A 22,094-nucleotide genomic window follows, 5' to 3' on the forward strand; every position below is an offset into this window, starting at 1 on the left:
TGAAGAAAGGTACAATCATCAAAAGACGGTGATACTTCCTCAAACCCGATATATTAGAGAAAATTTTCTCGACCCTCCATGTCTCGAATGTGCTCCTGCAGTAGTAGTATCGAGAAAAAGGATTTAAAAAGTATTTTGAGTTAATTTCTTACCTTCTTGTTGCTGAACACAACAATGAGTTGCTCTTAAGAAATCATGAAGCGCGCCCGGCTGGCGGCGCCCCATTTCCTGAAGTAAATGCGGCAAATTACCCTAAAAGAGGTAAATGGCAAGATTTTGATAATAAGAAAAATTATGGAAGGAAAAGAAATTATGTTCACAAGAAAGGATCTCACCAGAAAGTGGGATAAAGAAAGAAACAATGGGCAAAGTATATCAATTGAGGATAAATATTTCCGTTGTGGTGGAAATTGCCATTAGTCACGTACCTGTCGTACCCCAAGGCACCTAGTTGATCTTTATCAAGCATCCTTGAAAAAAGATGACAAAGGAAAGGAAAAAAATTTTGTTTCAAATGATGAAAATTCCACCACTCATTAATATATATATAATTTCTTTAAGGATTCTGAAAGAAATATTGGCTATTTGATCAATGATGGAATAGTTTGATATATGTATATGTTTGTTAAGTATTCATGTGAATAATTTTAATGTGCATGTACTTCTACTCATTTTATTATTATTATCATTTGTTTTTGAAGAAAAATGGCAAGGACATATTCTGAAGATATTTGCCTTACAGATAGTGCAAGTTCACACGCTATTCTTAAGAGTACTATATATTTTACCCATCTTATGCCAAAAGAAGAATATGTTAATACTATTATTGGCTCAAACAATGTGATAGAAGGCTCCGGAAGAGCTATAATTTTGTTTCCTGGAGGAACAAAATTTATAATATATAACGCACTATTCTCTACCAAGTCTTTGAGGAACTTGTTGAGTTTCAAAGATATTCGCCGAAATGGATATCATATTGAAACAATGAATGAGGAAAATCATGAGTATTCATATATCACAACTCATGATTTAAATAAAAAGGTAATATTAGAAAAGTTGCCCTCTCTTTCATCTAGGTTATATTATATCAAGATTAGTGCAATTGAATCACATGCCATTGTAAACCAGAAGTTTACCAGCCCAAATAAATTCATAACTTGGAATGATAGATTGGGTCATTCGGGAACAACCATGATGAAGAGAATTATTGAAAACTCTCATGGACATTCACTAAATAACCAGAAGATTCTTAAATCTAGTGAATTTTGTTATGCTGCATGTTCTCAAGGGAAGTTAATTTTAAAGCCATCACCAGTAAAGATTAGATTTGAGTCCCCTGAATTTCTAGAAAGGATTCAAGGTGATATATGTGTACCTATTCATCCACCATGTGGATCTTTTAGATTTTTTATAGTCCTAATAGACGCATCTTCGAGATGGTCACATGTGTGCTTATTGTCTTCTCACAACCTGGTGTTTGCGAGATTACTGGCTCAAATTATTCGATTAAAAGCACAATTTGCAGAAAATCTAATCAAAGCAATTCGCCTTGATAATGCTGGTGAATTTACTTCCCAAACTTTTTATGCTTATTGTATGGCTAATGGAATAAGTGTTGAACATCCAGTAGCTTATGTTCACACACAAAATGGGTTGGCAGAATCACTTATTAAGCGCCTCCAATTAATTGCTAGACCATTGCTTATGAGAACAAATCTCCCAACCTCAGTTTGGGGGCATGCTATTTTACATGCCGCAGCACTTATTCATTTGACGCCAACAAGTTACCATCAGTTCTCTCTTATGCAATTAGCTTTTGGCCAACAGTCAAATATTTTCCATTTAAGAATATTTGGGTGTGCAATATATGTTCCCATTGCACCACCCAATCGCACCAAAATGGGACCCCAAAGAAAATTGGGGATATATGTTGGATATGATTCTCCCTCTATAGTGAGGTATCTTGAGATACAAACTAGAGATGTATTTAAAGCCTGGTTTGCGGATTGTCATTTTGATGAATCAAAATTTCCAACATTAGGGGGAGAGAATAAGCTTCCTGAAAAGGAACTTAATTGGAATGCATCATCCTTGATGCATTTAGATCCTCGATCAGAGCAATGTGAACTAGAAGTTCAAAAGATTATACATATGCAAAGAATAGCAAATGAATTGCCTGATGTATTTTCTGATACAAAGAGGATAACCAAGTCGTATGTACCAGCAGAAAATGCCCCAATTCGAATTGATGTCCCAGTTGGACAAATTGCCACCGAAGCAAATACACACTAGAAGCGTGGCAAGCCTGTCGATTCCAAAGACAAAAATCCTCGAAAGAGAAAAGAGGTAAATACTATTCCTGTTGAAAAAGATATAGTAGAGACACCTACAGTTGTCCAAAATTCTAATATAGTGTTAACGCTAGAAGACGTTCAGGTATCTGAAATTTGTAAAAATGATAAGATATCGATAAATGATGTCTTTACAGGAAAGAAATGGGATCGAAATAAGACAATTGTCAATGAAATATTTGCATATAATGTGGCATTAAATATCATGCATGAAAGTAAGGATCTTGAGCCAAGATCAGTCGAAGAATGTCGACAAAGAAATGATTGGCCAAAGTGGAAAGAAGCCATGAAGGCTGAGTTAGACTCACTTGCAAAACGTGAAGTCTTTGGACCTGTAGTTGATGTGTGAAAAGCGATCCAACACAAAACTCACTGGCAAGTATACCAGGTCGCATCAAGTAGTAAGTACTCACATGAGTGAGGTCGATCCCACAAGGATTGATGGATCAAGCAACTTTAGTGGGTGATTAGTTTAGTCAAGCTAACATTGGTGAGTGATAATTGATGCAGTAGAAAGTAAATGACAAGAAAATTTAAAGTGCAATAAGTAAATTGGACAGAAACTTAAAGAGTAAGAAATGTAAATTGCAGAAACTTAAATGACAAGAAATGTAAATTGCAGTGAATGTAAAGGGGAGTGGGAGTTGGAAATTAGAGAAAGCAATAGATCAAGCAACTGGAAATTTAAATTGCGGGAAGAATAAAAAGGATTTTGGGAGATGGGATTCAAGAAATCAAATAAGAAAGTGTAAATACCAATCAAACAGCGAAGTAAAAGATGCAATAACTTGCAACAAATCTTAAGCAGAAAATAGAAATTGCTTGAAAAAATTCAAAACAGCAAGAAAACTCAACTCAATTGTGAAATCCAAAAAGATAAGTGAAGATCTCAGGGGATCAATGAGACTAGAAAACAAGTCTAGATCTCAATTCCTTCCTTGATTCAGCAGAAAACAATTTGCAGAAGAAAGAAAGATAGAAGCAGTAAATGAAAACTCAGATTCAATTCTAAATTCACTAAGATTATGCAGAAGAAGAACAAAGAGAAGTTTCAGATCAAGAATGAAACAAAATTCCTTCAATCCCAATCGAAAATTCAAATTCAAAAAGGAAAACTAAAAGAGAGAGCTCTCTACTCCTACTGCTCCCTAGTGGAGCCAACCTTCTTTAAAAAATGAGAATGATGCCTTATATAGATTTTTTTACAAAATAAAAATAAATTAAAACAAATTACAATTAAAATAAATTCCTAAGCTAACTGATCCTTGTACCTTTGAGTGATGTTAATTGGGCTTTGCTTGCATTGGATTTGAGGAAGAGTGGATCCGGATGGCCTTGGTTTAATTGGTTTGGTGGGTGGGAACCTTCCAATCTGCATGATAAGCTCCTTGGACCAAGCATCAGGGTAGCGCTCGGTTATCACAAAGAGTGCAGCGCTCCCTGGGCCTTGGCCTTGCCAAGTTTGGTGCGTCCCAGCTCCTTGTCCGTGTCAAACAATAGCACTCGGTGAATGGAGAGAGCGCAACTCCTTTGTTGCGTTGGTGAGGTCCCCAGCTTCGAGGTTTGCTGGGAGCATTTTGGAAAAACTCTTTGAAGAGTAGCGCTCCTCTTGGGTCCTCCATGTCCTGGGTTCAAACTTTGTTGAGCCCCTTTTGGCTCATTTTTCTTTGGATCAGTGCTCCTTTTTTCCCTTGGCTCATGGATTCGAATCTTGTGACTTCCACTAGCAAACATTTACCCTTGCATTTTCTTGTGCCAAGTCCCGATAAAGTTAACCAAGTTAACTTAGCGCTCTTCCTTGAATTTGTAGCGCTCGGTTGGTGAAGAGAGCGCAGCGCTTCCTTGTGCGCGCTTCCTTGCTTGTGAATATAACGCTCATTTCCTAATGAACGCTAGTGTTCATTTATTTATCCATTGGCATTTGATAATCATACATGCATTTATTAATTAATGCCAATGCATTACGTTCATTATCACTTAGCATAAATGATTAAATGCTTGCATACTTTCATTGGCCGTGGCATTTATTTAATGAATAAGCCAATGATACTAGTTAAGCCAACGTAGCATGCATTCATTTAATTCATTCTTAGTTAAATGCATGCCTCTATGATAATGCATGGCATAAATTTTTAATGCATGTATCAGCATTAATTAGTAATGCCATTAGCGTTCATTCCTTGGCATTATCATGGTCATGGGCCACGCTTTTAAAAGAGTGGCTTAATGTTCCAAAGCGTGCTCAATCTTCAAAGCGTGTCCAAAATTCTTTTTTTTTTTTTAGCTTATTGTGTGCTCTTTTTGCTTCTTTTTTCACTTATTTCCTACAAAATTTATAAAATCAAAAGATCAAGAAAATATACCATTTAAGCACAAAAGCATTCAATATTTAAGCACAAATCATCAATTTTTTGTAAGAAAAAGCATAGAAAAACATGACATGATGATATGTCATCACAACACCAAACTTAAACCTTGCTTGTCCCCAAGCAAGAAAAGAATCATGCAATAAAAATTGACAGTTCAAGGTAAGAAAAATAGCAAGTTAATGTTCATGGTTGGCCAGTTTTCTATGCATGCCACAATTACAAAAGAAATATAAATGATTGATGCTTCTATCTAACTCAATTTATGAAATCTTTTCCTTATACTTCTTCCTTGAAGAAAGCTTTTGATTTTCTTATTAGCTTCTCCTTTTGGGTGCTTTGCCCCATGAGTTGATAACAAAACTACGACTCTAAATGCTTTGTTTTCAAGTATTACCACTTGATACATAAGCACCACAAGCATTCAATTAGAGGACTTCATTAAGCTCATTTGTTTCTTTTCTTCACTCTCTAATCATTGATGCTCAGAACCTTGAGCTTTGAGGGAGTGCATTTGCACTTTGAGCCTAACCTTGACTCTAATGTTCATGGTTTGAGTCTAACCTTGGCTCTAAGTGTTTTGTTTTCAAGCTTTTTGCTTGATACATAAACACCACACGTACTTAATAATGAAGTTGTCATTGGTACTCAGAGCCTTTAGCTTTCTCATTCTTTCCCCTTTTTCTTTTCTTGCCTTTAATTGCATTTGCTTTTTCAAGGTTTTCATAATTTCAAAAGATTTCACAAAATGTACTAGATGAAAACTTCAATTAAATAAAATCTAATGCAATTGAGCAACAATTAATCATACTACCTTTCCACTACTTGTATGCACATGCTAAGTTCTTCTTTAATTCCTTGTTTGTTTATGATCATGATACTTTATTGCTTTTGAATTCACAAAACTCAAGTTGGTAGTCATAATGTCACAGCAGCATGTTGCAAATCAAAATTTAGGCTATGCTTATTCATACCACACATGCATACAGAGAAGGTAAAGAAAATCATGCAATTTGAAGTGCTGAAAACAAATGAGAGGAAAAGGAACTTTACAACCTTGTAATTCATCTTCTCTCTTGTTGTCATGTTCCTCCCATTCTCCCCTTTCCTTTGCCAAACTTAGAATGCTAATAAAAAATGCAAAACGATGCCATTCTGAGGCACCTGATCCGAATAAAAAATCCTCCAAAAAACCAAACTAATTTTGTCGGTTCACCAATTAACTGTCGGTTCGGTCAATTTATACACTAATTTTTTGTCCAGCAATTTCTGAGCTCCATCGAATTAAACAGGAGATCAGTTTTCAGTTAATTTAGTCGAACTGACCATTTTGGTCTGATTTTTAGAATCATGATTTAGATATCTCATATAAAAATATCTTTTTATTTAACAATTATGTTTAAATAAAATAATATAAAATAATTTTTATTAATTTATTATGTTGAAAACATTTGTTTTTAAATCAAAAAATATTTTTTTATTTTTTTAATGCTTTGACTCTTACTATTAAAATTTTATCAAGCACATGGCCAGAAAGGTGAATTTCTAGATTTGTCCACCACAGTGATTCATTCACAGAGCATATATATATAATTAAATATCGTGAGGCTTTCGTGCATCTAATTGGGAATCAATTTTAAACTTTTAATACTTATTTGAGCATTATTATTTTGATAAAAAAAAATTTTAATAATTTTTTTTATTTTTTAATATATTTAACAAATTTTTAGTAATAAAAATAAATATACTAAAAAAATCTTGTTTAAAAAGCTGTGATTCACATTTTTTTAAAAAATATTTTTTATATAATAAATAAATAAAAAAATATTTTTATATTATTATATTTAAATATAATTAATAAACAAAAAATTTTTTGCATAAAATATTCAAACATTACTTTTTATAAAATCTTTAAAAAAATAAATAACTCAAAAAAAACTTTTCTTATAAATTTATCCAAACGGTTCCGCTACGTTACCAACAGCATATCTGCCAACTTCTGCCAACTTTTATTTATAATTGTGTTTTATGGAAGTGTGTTCGTGGATGTGTCTAATAAAAATGTCTTTTTTATAACTGTGTTTAATAGAAGTATCTTTATAGATATATTTTTTAGATGTATCTCTTTATATATGTATTTAAAATATATTAATTATTAGACACATCTACAAACACACTTCCATAAAACACAATTATAAATAAGAGTTGGCAGAAATTGACAGTTAATATGTTGATACCCTATACTTTTCCTTATCCAAATAAGCCGTTAGCTTTGTAGGCGGAAGAAAGGGGAACGGAGGGGAGTGTTATTACTTGTGAGTACGTAAGGTTTGATGCTATAATACAAAGCGATGATGCAAAGGAAAGGAATCGAAAGTTTAAGTCTAATTTCTTTTGTTGTTTGTTCTTGTTCTAAATAATAACAGGTCTATTTTCCGAGGTCTCAAAGCTTCAACTTAATAAAAGCAAGCAATTTCTTCCTAGTTCCTATCTTCATATTGGTCCGATTAGGTAATGCTTCGTTTCTCTTGTCTTCTAATCTCTCGGATAACTTTTTGACGTTTTAGTGTTTCTGTTTTCTTGAAAAATGCTGTCTGCTCTCTATGGCCATAGATTTCATTTCTTGTCGGTTTGAATTGCTTGTGATTGTTTCCCTTTGGAGATGCCCAGGCCATTAAATTTGCTTGAAGCCCTAAATTTGGTTATTGAATGACTTGATACTTGGGATCACTCTAAAATTGGTTATTGAATGACTTGATACTTGGGATCGCTCTAAATTTGCTACTCCGTAAAGAAGAATTTTGGAATGTTAATGCTTCTGAGACCTATAGGGCTTTGTCTTACATCTACATTAATCTTTCTTTGTAAGCCATAACTACATAGTTCATCCCCTTTTTCATAATTCAATAAGCTGTGATTTACTTCTGCTTTCGAATACTTTTATCGGTAAGAGAACACCTGTTCTTATAATTGGTCTCGGAGTAAAGAGGTATTAGGTTACAAATTTATTCCATGCCCTGGAGGAAGCTTTTATTGGCATGGATTGTAATTACTTGCTTTAATGAAATATGAATCCATTCATCTCTGGAGTAATAGTATTCTGTATTTGGCTTGTTAAGCTATAAATTAGTCGATGAACTCAGCGGTCCTATTCTGTGTGATATTACGAAATGGACCTGCCCTAAGGATCATAACTTACATAACCTAGTTCAAGTTGCTAATTTTCCAAAAGTTACTACATTTTACGGGGAAAGGAAACTTCATCAACTACTAATGTTAGTCTCTTATCTGGCCAAGCAATTTTCAACTACTCACTATCTTCCTTCCATTTTGTTATGTATTTAAGCAGGACAGATTTAGTTTGTTCCTTGCCAAATTAAATGCTTGGTCATGTTGTATTTAAGGAGGACAATTTATAGTGTAGCTACAATTAAAATATGTTAAATTGAGTGTGTCTAAGTCAATCCTAAAGGTTGCTCAAACTAAAAGCAATATTGGTCATACCCTTAGTCAAGCAGCATGGACTCTCACGCACACCTCTCATGGCCCAAGACTAAACATCTGAATGTGAAGGTTGCAAGGTTGGAAACATGTGGATGGCACATAATGATACCATCTCAAAATTAAATGGGTCTAATTCAGTCCCAAAAGTCTTCGTGAGAGGAATATTTGTGCATAATGTTATAAAGGTTGTTCTCTCCATAAATTCTTCCATCATCTTGTTAGGTGGTGGAGGGAGACGGGGAAAATTGACAGCAGACCCTATTTTGATAGGTTTTAAAGGAAGGGAAATTCCCTTAAAGGCCCCTTTAAGCAGGGCAGTGCCTTGTTCTTTTGCATCCTCACAAGGGGAGGAGAGTTCACTGCTTTTTTGTGTTTAAATATCCAAACAAGGAAATTAACTTCCCGTCTATCCTGTTTCTATTTCCGTATTTCTATCACTTCCACTCCACTGAAAAACTTTTGGCCATAGCATATGAATGGTATTATAAATACTATATACATCAATTATGGCGGTTGCATATTCTGTGAATCTTCTTGTTGCATCAACGAGAATCTAGTTGGCTAAGTTATTTGAAGGTTACCAAATTTTGAAATCTGCCCTAAGCTGTATTTAGGATTGACATTTATGTGTTTAGCTGGTTGGAATTAGAGAGACGAATGTGGTTTTGTTAGTTGCAGTTTGGAACAACAGGAATGGACCACAATCAAGTATTATTTCTTCTGAAACAGGTTGAATAAAATATAAAATATTTAACAACAACTAGGATTCAAACTTGTTGGTCTAGTTCAAATATGGTGATTAATGTAAATCAAACTAAGGGCTTCATTTCATTTAAGTGTTCAAACTGAAGATTAGTTATTGGCATGCTACCTATGACTGGTTATTTAGGGAAACGGAAACTTAGCTGGGTTTGAGTCATCATAAGTTCTGTTTTATGTCTAAAGATAGTGATGTTTCTAGTTAGTTATGAGTGCAATTGTATTGGCCCTCTTTATACTTGTTTCCTATCTTTTCTTTATGGTCTTTTTGTGATTTTTAAATCAGGTAGCCTTCAATGTGTTGAGTGGATGAGGTTGACTGACATGCTTCCAACAGGGCAGTAGCCTTGAGTTCGAAACATGGAACTGCAATTTCTTGGGTTGTTTATCTTTGGTCCTCTATAGCATTATACAACAATTTTGTTTTGAAATTGATCCAGGTGATAATGCTAATACAAAGTTCCCTTCTAAGTTCAGTTGAGGCTGGTTCATGTTATGTAACTGATGATGGAAAAGATATTCTTTGTGACCGGATGCCTAGTGGTCAAACTTGGCAGGCATACATGAAATGCAGCAACTACCCTCTTAACTGGTGTGGAAAAGCTGAACAAACGAAAGAGGATAGAAGGAATGCTGATAATCCCTGCAACTCGAACTGTCTAAGTGGCTTAGGTCAGCCATCAACTGCTAGTATCATGACTGATAATACTGCACCTAACATGGTATACAGGAGAAAAAAGCTACGTAAGGGGCTAAATGCTCCTCTTTCCAATTGCCGGTCAGTCATAAGTTCTTCTGTGCGTTTATCATCAGCTGAGGATCGGCCAGGTAGTTTCCAAGTTAAAGACCATTCTGAAATGATAAGAAATCTTGTTGTTTCTTCTGTGCTGTTGGATGGGGTAGTTAAAGATAACATTCAGAAAAGTTTAGGAATTGACAGTGTAAATGATAGTTGCTCTTCTTCAAAATCAAATATGGAACTTGTTTCAGATTCAGTAGAAACTGAAATTGATGAACCTGGTGAATGCTCCTCATCCAGTGCAATAGTTTTGGATGTTACAAGGGAAGCAAAGAGAGAAAAAGATTCTTGCATGAATATTCTAAGAAGCTATGGTCTTAGAGGAGATTGTTTTGCAGATAATGCTGCCTCTTTGGAAACTGTTGTTACTGCTGGTAATATCTGCTGTTCCAGATTGTGCAAAACATGTGGTAGGTTGGACAGTTCATTGAACATGCTTCTATGTGATCATTGCGAAGATGCATATCATCCAACTTGCTATAACCCACGTTTTAAAAAATTACCAACCGATGAGTGGTTTTGCCATTCATGTCTTACAAAAAGTCACAAAATTCTCAGAGAGACAATAATCAAATCACCAGGTATTCACAATGAACTGGGTAAATGTAGAACTGCTTCTGTTAAGGCAGAATTGAATCCCATACTGTTGATGCTGAGAGAAACTGAGCCATATACAACCAAGGTGCGGGTTGGTAAAGGTTTTCAAGCTGAAGTACTTGGTTGGTTAGGTCCTCAGGGAAGGTATCTTAAGTTTTAATCACAAATGTTCTTAAAGCGTTTCCATGAGATCCATTGATTGTTACTTAAGTGTTTCTTACATTGCCTTTACTGACTTTATTTTACTGACTTTATTTTATTTCATGCTTGGCCAAACCCAATTCTATTTTGCTTATCCATTTTAACCAGTTCAGTTATCAGTGTGTGTTGTTGTTATGCTTTGTACTACAACATATAATAATATGACAGAACTAGACTTGACCATGAGTAAAAGTAGGGAAAAACAAGGCAACAATGCAGAGTAGTACATCACTACTTGGTAAACAAAGGGATTGTTATGTGTTGTTGCATGGTTTGCCTTCATAAGATTAGTTGTGTTATTTGGTTTCTTCATCAGGAATTGAGGTGCCTCACTTTCTTTTGCACTCTTTTTGTGAGGTTTTCTTATTTTCAATGGACATGTCTGGTTTGTCTCTATCCATAATCATTGTTCATTAAAGTCTGTTTTAGCCATATTTTTCTATTATTATATTGTCACCGACATCATTTTATTGTTTCTTGTAGTGATGAAGATGAACTTCCTGAACCGTTGGAAATAAATCATTCGGAGTTTTCAACACTGCAGGCAAGGATTTTCTTTATTTATTTTATGATCTTCATTCAAACTTGTGTGATTGAAATGCATTTCACATTTTCAGGAAGAGAATCGAAGAAATCCAACTAGACTTGGTTCCATAGGAAATTGGCTTCAGTGTCAGGAGATTATAAATAGAGACAATGGGACTGTGTGTGGAAAATGGCGCAGGTACGTCTCATGTAGAAATTTTCTATGCAGTTATTTTGTGGGACAGTCTTATCAAATTTTTTCCTTTCTCAACAACATCGAAGCGTTTCTCATTAGGTTCTTTTGGGAGGGTCAACTACTAAGATCAAATGATGCTTTTATGTTTTGTAATAAGCCAAATGTTTAGAGTGGCCATTTAGATCCAAGTTTTCTATCGGTCTCACCTAGAGTTTTCTTTATAAAGAAAAGAAAAGAAAATTGTTGTAGAATGGTGTAATTTAAACTTTATGCATATTTATTTCTTGGGTCCTGGGGTTTGTGTAGGCAATGGGGACATCATCATCCTTTGTTATCTGAAAAACATTAAAATTTGCATGCCTAAACTGGCAACAGATTATTTGGTTTTGTTTCATTGTAAAACTCAAGTTTCATCTAATAGTGGAAGAAATATAAAAGTCTTGTTCATTATTATCATCGTCACCATAGGATATAGTATGATAATTTGGATCAGCTTAAAATAAGTGTGTGAATAAGTCTAGGAAATTGTGCTTGAAACGTCTTAACCTAGCTAAAGCATTTGTTGGCAGAGCTCCACTTTTTGAAGTTCAAGCTGATGATTGGGAGTGCTTCTGTGGTATCCATTGGGATCCATATCATGCTGATTGTGCCGTACCCCAGGTGAAATACATTCTAACCCTTCATATTACATTCTTTGCCGCAGCAATTTCTGATTTCTGGAGCTTTGCTTATTGATTTGCTGCAGGAGCTCGAAACAGATCAAGTTCTAAAGCAGCTTAAGTATATAGAAATGGTACGTTTAAACTGTGTTTTGATAATTTTATGTCAAAGGAATTTCTTGATTAATTAATAGTTTCGATCTCATGGCTTAGATTCTCACTCACGTATATGCCATACAGCTAAGGCCTCAACTTACTGCCAAACAGAGAAAATCAGATTGCAATAGCAGTGGTGATTGAAGATGTACAGTAGTATATTGATGATAGCTTATGCTTTTTGTCCTCAAGCAATTGTAAAATTTGGTTTACAAATCCATATGGCCATGCATTCCAACCAAAACAAATGTTCAGCCTTCTTTACCTACTGTGGACTACTATCAAGTACTAACGTTGATTGATCACGCTGAATGTGTTTACTAGCGTAGTAACCCGTGCATGGGAAAAAATATATTCAACTTAAAGAAATGTTGTATGAACATATTGGAAAGCAATTGTTGGCCTTTATTTTGTGTCAGGATGTTTGCCAATGAGAATGATCATATACATTAATTGTTTAAGATAATTCCATTGTACGATTAAGTATGTCAGTTATATGTATTGTTGTTTTTATGTTCGACTGTGGTGGGCTATTGGCACATTATTGGTTTATATAGTTTAAAACAAACTTTTCAATTAAAGGAAAAAATATGTTCGAGTATATAGTGTTTCTAAAACTCGACATAAAGATAGGAATCGAATAATTAAAATATTAATAGAGAATGATGCATGAGGCTGAAGTTGCCAACACTTGTTGCAATTTCAAAAAGCGAATTAATAAATGTCTAGGTTAATTTGGAAGAAAAACGAATGTAGATAGCTATTTAAGTAATTTTTTGAATTATTTATTGCAAACATAATGATTAATTATTGAAAAAAATGATATAACAACGAAATTTTTTATACAGCATAATTAATGAGTTAAAGTCTAACGTATGTTTTAGAAGTATACAATATTTATTGTGGTTGAAGAAGATATGTATGTGTTATTTTGAATCAACACTCTCAAATCTAATTTAGATTTAATCATTGACAAAGTAACATATGGTTCTTCATGTGTAAAATCCGACTTGGGTAAGTTCAACGCAACTATGTTGAGAGCGATCCTTGCAAATGACACAACCAATGGAAATTGTCTCTTTTAGAATTTGAAAGGTAATGTTGAATCTTAGAATCATGTTTATGCAAACTCCAGTAAATTGATTTATATTTCTTAGTAACAGGTACACCTACTTTTAATATACGTTCATAAAATGGTAAATTTGAATAGTTAATTGCATTAAGGGCCAATATAGATAGTTCTATAAGTAATTTTTTTTCTAACTTTTAACTTATAAAAAGTTATGGCATTAATATTTTATATAATTTTTAAAACACAACTTATAACTTTTTAAAAGACTATTTAAGTACTTACATAGAAGTTAAGAAAAGTGACTCTTATAATAAAACTTTTTTATTACTATTCTTTTAAAATAAGTATTTTTAGGACTAAAAAATCAAATCTAAAATAAGTTATTTATAAATTACTTTTAATATAAGTTGTTACGTTGGGTAACCGAAGGTTGATGGACTGGACTTGCACAGTTGGCCCAATCGTCTTAAAAAGAAGGCCTTCAAGCTAGATCCCGCGCGTGAGGCCTCCGTCCGACTTGTGCTCGAAGGAAGGAGAAGGGAGTTGTACCTGCAAAGACACTCCGATGCCTAAGTTAGTAAGGATCTCAGCAGGTTTAGAGAGTATGGGAACTTAGCGATACCTGAGGGTTGTCAGTGTACTTATAGTGGTGAACCCATAACCACCGTTGGAGTGGTTCCACCTTTTAAGGAGGATAATCGTCCCTTTATCTTAGGGAGGTTAAGATTTGACTCCTGGAAGTAGGTTGAGAGATTTTAAGGGCAGTTACTTATTTGAATAAGTGTTATCTGCCAGCTAATCTGACTCCCGACTTCCTTTTAGTGGAGTTTGTGTAGAAACCGACCTCTTCGGTGGAAGTCGGTCGCGAGAGGAGGCCAATCTTCGGATTGGGCCTCTTTGTCTTATTTGATCCTGGGCCTTAGTGTTGGGCTAGGGTATGAACAGTGCCCCTACTCGAGTCCAAGCCCTTTTATGAGTTGGGCTCGAGTATACAGCTCGGGGTTGTAGCCGACTTGTTGAAGAACCGACGTGATTTTCAGGAGCCGACATGATTTAAATTTCCTTAACCGTCGCGTCTAATCAAACGTCGCGTCTCTTAGAGGTTTGAGCATTTACGCACGGGGGCGGTGACATTGGTAACGGTGCAACTCTTAAATGGTTGTGTCGTTTTACCTTTATGCCGTAACATGCTTATAAATACTTTTCTTCTTCCTCCCTTGTTTCGTTTCTGAAAACTTACTTACGCGCTTTGCACTGAAAGAAAGCTTCTTTTTCTCTTTGATCGACTGCCTCTGATCCTTCGAAAGTAAATGTCAGTTTTTTCTCTTATCCTCTTTTACAAATGCTTTTATTTGCATGTTTTTTGTTTTGAGAGGAGTGTTGACCGTAGGTTTAGTGATTCTGTTTTGTTAAGGATCTAACCCCATGCCCTTTACAAACCCTGTTTTTTATCCTTTTTTTTTGCCCCTTTGTAGGTTTCGGGATCATTTTCTTTTTAGAAAAAGATGTCTTCTATAGAATCCCTCACTCAATGGGTAGATGTTACTGTTCTTGGGGAAGAACCCCTTGTGGATACTGACTATATTACCGATCTTCGTACGCACCATAGGATTTGTGCTTCTGATGAGGATGAGTCGAGATATGAACTGATAGCCCCGGGTCCGGAAGACCGGGTTTGTTTTGGAAGAGCTTCTGAGGAAGACCCTCATTTTATTTTTATGTATGAGAGTTTTTTCACCCGTTTGGGCGTTCTTCTTCCTTTTTCTGACTTTGAGATTGTTGTTTTATCTCATTGCCGGATAGCCCCTACCCGCTTCACCCCAACTCTTGAGGTTTTTTGAAAATTTATCAATTCATCAGTCATGCACTAGATTTTTCGACTTCTTTGAGGATTTTCTTTTTTCTCTTTCACATGACTAAGCCCTTTAGTGGGCAAAATAACAAACAACAATGGGTGTCTTTCCAGGCCATACAAGGCTGGAGAGTTTTCACCCTTTTTGACGAATCTTTTCAAGATTTCAAAAAATTCTTTTTTAAAGTGCGATCTGTTGAGGGTCACCACCCTTTCTTTCTGGACCAAAATTCTTCTCCCCACTTTCCCTTGTACTGGCTGGAGGCCTTTCCTTGTGAAAAATATAACTTGGACGATTTAGACGAGGTGGAGGTGGCCATTGTGGGGTTCCTCCGAGAAGTATGGGGGAGAGCCCCTTATCTGGATACGAAAACGTTCTTCCAGGGGTCTCCGACCTTTTTTCAGGCCCAATTAGGTAGCGTCCTATTTGTCGGGTGATCATCTGAGTTGTTTATCTCCGACTTGTTTACTGACTTTATTATCTAACGGTTCTTGCAGAGATGGCAAAGAAGAATTCCAAAGAATCTTACCAGAGAGTGCAGGAGGCCAAGGCGAGGTTCTACGCCAGGGTTGGCGGTGTCAGGGTTGCTGGCCCTCCTCCTCCTCCCCCTCATCCTCCTCCTCACAACCTGGGGACCCCCTCCCGACCTATTGTCATATCCTCTTCCGCCTCTTCTCTTCCTTCCCCTCCTCCTCGATCTTCCCCTGAGCTAGAGCTGAAGAAGCGCAAGACTTCAGGGTCTAGCTCTTCTTTTGAAGGTGAGGCTAAGTCTGATGCACCTCAGTTTGTTCGGAATTACATCTATCCTCATATTCGTATAAGTGTGGATGATGCTTCCGTTCGAAACTACCTTAATCTTTTGGTTCAAGGGAGTGTTAGGGCGGTGGGGGTGTGCACTAAGCTTCTGGATATTTTTGAGAAGACTACCCTCAGTTCTTTGGGCTCATCCCTGAGGGTTGAGGAGGTAGAGGGGAGGATTCTTTTATATCAAGAAGCTGAGAAGAGGTTGAAGAAGGAGGTCGCCGAGTTGAAGGAGGAGAGGGATAGTCTCCGGGAGGAGGAGAATAAATTGATGGGCCGGTGTACCATGACAGAGGGTCTGAGGGAGAAAGCGGTGCAGAGCTATTTGAGCTTGTTCCAGGACCTTGTGGAGGTGAAAAAGGATTTGGTGAGAGCTCGGGATGCCTACGTGGAGCTGGAGGACTCTATCGCTGAAGGAGCCGAGGAGGCGTGGAGGATCTTTAAGGAACAAGTCGGGGTTATTGCTCCCGACCTGGATCCCTCTCCTTTAAATCTTGATAAGGTCGTGGTTGATGGGGCTATTGTTTTCCCTCCCCGACCTGTGTCCGAATCCGAGCTGAAGACTCGGGGTCAGAGGATAATAGAATCCCCTACCCGACCGGGAGATGCCCCGAGTTCCTTGAAGGCTTCCGAGAAGGGTTCCGATCCTCCTTCCCCGTCCTCTGTTGGTGCTGCTCTGACTTCTCCCCCTGATCCTGATGGTGATCCGATTGCTCCTCCTAGCTCTGGCGATGATCTTCCTCTTGGTTGTGGTGACCTTCCTTCTTCCAACTGATTTATGTGATGGCTATATGGGGGCTCGGCCTGTGGGTCCCCCATTTTTTAAACAATTTTCATATTTATTGTTTTTGTTGTGGTTGTTGGTACTCTAACATTTTCTTGGCCCTTTACGGCCGAAAATAAAATTAAAAATACTCTTTTTTTGGATAAGGATTCTAGGTTATATTTACGTTGGCCTGCAAGCTTTCTCTTTAGGTTTTGAGGAAACCTTATTTTGATCCTTTTTTTTTGTTGAAAAACCCTTTGTTTTTTGGAAAATCTTTTACCTTGGCCGACTGTCCTTTGTCTAAGTTATCCTGAACTTTTCTTAAGACTTGGGGACAGTTTTTGCCTTTGGTTTTTCAATGGATTTTCTTATCTCTTTTTGATATTCCTCGTACTCAATTCTTCTTTATTGAGTTTCCGTAACTTAGGTTATTTTTGCGACACATTTCGTTTCTTCTCGGGTTCTCCTACTCATAAGTCGGCTAGCCTCCGAGTTATTACATGATCTGCTTTTATAACCTCTTTACACCGACTTTTACCTTGTCGTTTTATCATGACGACCATCTAGGTCGGTTCATGGGATTTTCACGTTTTGTCGAGCTTAAGTCGGTGCGTTTCGTAGAGAGAGTGAAAACATGAAAAGGAATTTGTAAAGAGATATGGAAAAAGATCTTTATTTATTTGTAAAGGTACTTTTTTTCTACTAAGGGTTTTGACAATTCTGTTGCCTCCTAGTCCCCACTTTGATGCCTCGTTAAAAACCCTTCTTCAGGAAAACCCTTTCTTTGGGAAAAAACCATGAAGTTGGGAAAAGAGTACATCAGGGAGTGGAGTTCGCTTTTAACTATAATACCTTTTCATGTTACAAGCATGCCACGACTTAGGTAGCTCGGTGCCGTTTAATTCGGTCACTTTATAGTAGCCTTTTCCTAAGACCTCTTTAATTTTGTATGGTCCTTTCCAATTGGCAGCAAGCTTTCCTTCCTCAGACTTGTTGACTCCTATGTCGTTTCTGATCAAGACCAAATCGTCTGGGGTGAAGCTTCTTCGAATGACCTTTTTGTTATATCAGTTTGTCATCCTTTGTTTCAATGATGCTTCTTTAATTTGGGCTTATTCTCGGACTTCGGAGAGTAGCTCAAGTTCTTCTTTGTGCCCCCGTATATTTTCAACCTCGTCGTAGAAGCTCACCCTTGGACTTTGCTCGTTGATTTCGACTGGTATCATGGCTTCTATGCCATAAGCAAGTCAGAAGGATGTTTTCCCTGTGGCGGACTGAGGTGTGGTCCGATAAGCCCAAAGTACTTGTGGGAGCTCTTCGGCCCAGGCTCCCTTTGCGTTCTGCAACCTTTTCTTCAATCCTGCCAGTATGACCTTGTTTGCTGCCTCAGTTTGTCCATTTGCTTGTGGATGTTCTACCGATGTAAACTGATGTTTGATCTTCATGCTAGCTACTAGGTTTTTGAAGGTTGAGTCAGTGAACTGAGTGCCATTATCGGTAGTGATGGAGTGAGGTACTCCGTACCTAGTGATAATGATTCTGTAGAGGAACCTCCAACTTCTCTGAGCGGTGATGGTGGCCAATGGTTTTGCTTCTATCCACTTTGTGAAATAATCCACTCCCACTATTAGGTATTTTACTTGCCCCGGAACTTGGGGGAATGGTCCTAGCAAGTCCAACCCCCATTTTGTGAAAGGCCATGGGGAAGTTATACCAATGAGCTCCTTGGGGGAGCTATATGGAAGTTTGTGTGCATTTGACATGGTTGGCACTTTTTCACAAATTCTGTGGAATCTCTTTGCAAGGTCGGCCAGTAGAATCCAGCTCGGATTATTTTTCTGGCTAACGACCTAGCCCCAAGATGGTTTCTACATATTCCATTGTGAACCTCCTCTAGCACCTCGGTTGTCCATGAGGTCGGGATGCACTTTAGTAGTGATATTGATATTCTCCTTTTATAGAGGATATTTTTCACCAGAGTGTAGTTTTGTGCTTATCTCCGGATCTTTTTGGCCTCTTTTTCCTCTTTGGGGAGGATGTCGAATTTTAGGTATTCGACTAAGGGCTTCATCCACCCGAGGTCTAATCCGGTGACTTCAAGGACATCTTGAACATCCTCTGTTTTGACCACAGAGGATTCTGGGAGAGTTTCTTGGATTAGGCTTCTGTTGTTCCCTCCTGGTTTGGTACTTGCAAGCTTGGAGAGGGCGTCTGCCCTGCTATTGAGGTCTCGAGTTATATGCTTAATCTCGGTCTCTTCAAAGCACCTAAGATGCTCCAGGGTTTTGTCTAAGTACCTTTTTATATTGGGATCTTTGGCCTGATATTCTCCATTTATTTGGGAAGTCACCACCTGAGAGTCGCTGAATATCATTACTTTGGTTGCACCGACTTCTTCTGCCAATTTTAACCCTGCAATCAAGGCTTCATATTCTGCCTGATTGTTGGAAGCTGGGAACTTGAACTTGAGGGAGACTTCTATTTGCGTTCCCCCTTCGCTGACCAGTATTATGCCTGCACTGCTTCCAACCTTGTTGGAAGATCCATCTACGTATAACTCCCATGTAGTGGATTTTTCCTCTTGATCTCCTGCGTATTCTGCTATGAAGTCGGTGAGGTATTGGGCTTTTATTGCCATCCGAATTTCGTACTTTAGGTCAAACTCGGAGAGCTCTATCGCCCATTGAACCATTCTGCCCGCAATGTCTGTCTTCTGAAGGATCTGCTTCATGGGCTGGTTCGTTCGTACCTTTATTGTGTGTGTTTGAAAATAAGGCCATAGCCGTCGTGAAGCTACTTGGTGGACGAAATTGTGATCCCTACAACTCAAATAATCCAAAAACTTGGTGTTCAACACCATGGCATAAACACAACTTCGCACAACTAACCAGCAAGTGTACTGGGTCGTCCAAGTAATAAACCTTACGCGAGTAAGGGTCGATCCCATAGAGATTGTTGGTATGAAGCAAGCTATGGTCACCTTGTAAATCTTAGTCAGGCAGACTCAAATGGATATGGGTGATATACGAATAAAACATAAAGATAAAGATAGAGATACTTATGTAATTCATTGGTGGGAATTTCAGATAAGCGTATGAAGATGCTTGGTCCCTTCCGTCTCTCTGCTTTCCTACTGTCTTCATCCAATCCTTCTTACTCCTTTCCATGGCAAGCTTATGCAAGGGTTTCACCGTTGTCAGTGGCTACCTCCCATCCTCTCAGTGGAAATGTTCAACGCACCCTGTCACGGCACGGCTATCCATCTGTCGGTTCTCAATAAGGCCGGAATAGAATCCAGTGATTCTTTTGTGTCTGTCACTAACGCCCCGCCTTCAGGAGTTTGAAGCTCGTCACAGTCATTCAATCATTGAATCCTACTCAGAATACCACAGACAAGGTTAGACCTTCCGGATTCTCTTGAATGCCGCCATCAGTTCTAGCCTATACCACGAAGACTCTGATCTCACGGAATGGCTGGCTCGGTTGTCAGGCGAGCGCTCGGTTGTCAGGCGATCAACCATGCATCGTGTATCAGGAATCCAAGAGATATTCACCCAATCTAAGGTAGAACGGAGGTGGTTGTTAGGCACACGTTCATAGGTGAGAATGATGATGAGTGTCACGGATCATCACATTCATCAAGTTGAAGAACAAGTGATATCTTAGAACAAGAACAAGCGGAATTGAATAGAAGAACAATAGTAATTGCATTAATACTCGAGGTACAGCAGAGCTCCACACCTTAATCTATGGTGTGTAGAAACTCCACCGTTGAAAATACATAAGAACAAGGTCTAGGCATGGCCGAATGGCCAGCCTCCCAAAGTGATCAAAAGATCTAAAGAACAAAAGATTCCAAAGATCCGAAGATGATAATACAATAGTAAAAGGTCCTATATATAGAAAACTAGTAACCTAGGGTGTACAGAGATGAGTAAATGACATAAAAATCCACTTCCGGGCCCACTTGGTGTGTGCTTGGGCTGAGCATTGAAGCATTTTCGTGTAGAGACTCTTCTTGGAGTTAAACGCCAGCTTTTATGCCAGTTTGGGCGTTTAACTCCCATCCTTGTGCAAGTTCCGGCGTTTAACGCTGGGAATTCTGAGGGTGACTTTAAACGCCGGTTTATGCCATCAAATCTTGAGCAAAGTATGGACTATCATATATTGCTGGAAAGCCCAGGATGTATACTTTCCAACGCCATTGAGAGCGCGCCAATTGGGCTTCTGTAGCTCCAGAAAATCCACTTAGAGTGCAGGGAGGTCAGAATCCAACAGCATCTGCAGTCCTTTTTAGTCTCTGAATCAGATTTTTGCTCAGGTCCCTCAATTTCAGCCAGAAAATACCTGAAATCACAGAAAAACACACAAACTCATAGTAAAATCCAGAAAAGTGAATTTTAACTAAAAACTAATAAAAATATACTAAAAACTAACTAGATCATACTAAAAACATACTAAAAACAATGCCAAAAAGCGTACAAATTATCCGCTCATCACAACACCAAACTTAAATTGTTGCTTGTCCTCAAGCAACTGAAAATCAAATAAGATAAAAAGAAGAGAATATGCAATGAATTCCAAAAACATCTATAAAGATCAGTATTAATTAGATGAGCGGGGCTTTTAGCTTTTTGCCTCTGAATAGTTTTGGCATCTCACTCTATCCTTTGAAATTCAGAATGATTGGCTTCTTTAGGAACTCAGAATCTAGATAGTGTCATTGATTCTCCTAGTTAAGTATGATGATTCTTGAACACAGCTACTTATTGAGTCTCGGCCGTGGCCCAAAGCACTCTGTCTTCCAGTATTACCACCGGATACATACATGCCACAGACACATAATTGGGTGAACCTTTTCAGATTGTGACTTAGCTTTTCTAGAGTCCCTAATTAGAGGTGTCCAGGGTTCTTAAGCACACTCTTTTTGCCTTGGATCACAACTTTATTTCTTTCTTTTTCTTTTTTTTTTTCGAATTTTTTTTTTGTATTCACTGCTTTTTCTTGCTTCAAGAATCATTTTTATGATTTTTCAGATCCTCAGTAACATGTCTCCTTTTTCATCATTCTTTCAAGAGCCAACATTCATGAACCACAAATTCAAAAGACATATGCACTGTTTAAGCATACATTCAGAAAACAAAAGCATTGCCACCACATCAAAATAATTAAACTGTTATAAAATTCAAAATTCATGCAATTCTTTTCTTTTTCAATTAAGAACATTTTTCATTCAAGAAAGGTGATGGATTCATAGGACATTCATAACTTTAAGGCATAGACACTAAGACACTAATGATCACAAGACACAAACATAGATAAACATAAGCATAATTTTCGAAAAACAGAAAATAAAGAACAAGGAGATTAAAGAACGGGTCCACCTTAGTGATGGCGGCTTGTTCTTCTTCTTGAAGATCCTATGGAGTGCTTGAGCTCCTCAATGTCTCTTCCTTGTTTTTGTTGCTCCTCTCTCATGATTCTTTGGT

At 37.4% G+C, this 22,094-nt stretch overlaps 1 protein-coding gene across 22 annotated transcripts; it reads left to right on the forward strand.

Moving 5' to 3' along the window:
- Positions 1-6,944: 6,944 nt before the first annotated feature.
- LOC112705756 (uncharacterized) lies at positions 6,945-12,604 on the forward strand. 22 transcript variants are annotated; one of them, XM_072200427.1, is made up of 9 exons: positions 6,974-7,032; positions 7,144-7,228; positions 9,267-9,360; positions 9,458-10,520; positions 11,061-11,121; positions 11,195-11,301; positions 11,868-11,958; positions 12,044-12,091; positions 12,198-12,604. In XM_072200427.1, exons 4-9 carry the CDS (start codon positions 9,514-9,516, stop codon positions 12,255-12,257), a joined length of 1,374 nt encoding a protein of 457 aa, XP_072056528.1. In that variant the 5' UTR covers positions 6,974-7,032; positions 7,144-7,228; positions 9,267-9,360; positions 9,458-9,513; the 3' UTR covers positions 12,258-12,604. The 22 variants fall into 22 exon arrangements, with proteins under 22 accessions (XP_072056521.1, XP_025612485.1, XP_025612484.1 ...); XM_072200420.1 differs by having other exon boundaries at positions 6,945-7,036; positions 9,267-10,520; XM_025756700.3 differs by having other exon boundaries at positions 6,950-7,036; positions 9,267-10,520; positions 12,171-12,604.
- Positions 12,605-22,094: the final 9,490 nt, after the last annotated feature.

The sequence above is a fragment of the Arachis hypogaea genome, chromosome 8, assembly GCF_003086295.3.
Source record: "Arachis hypogaea cultivar Tifrunner chromosome 8, arahy.Tifrunner.gnm2.J5K5, whole genome shotgun sequence".
NCBI lineage: Eukaryota > Viridiplantae > Streptophyta > Magnoliopsida > Fabales > Fabaceae > Arachis > Arachis hypogaea.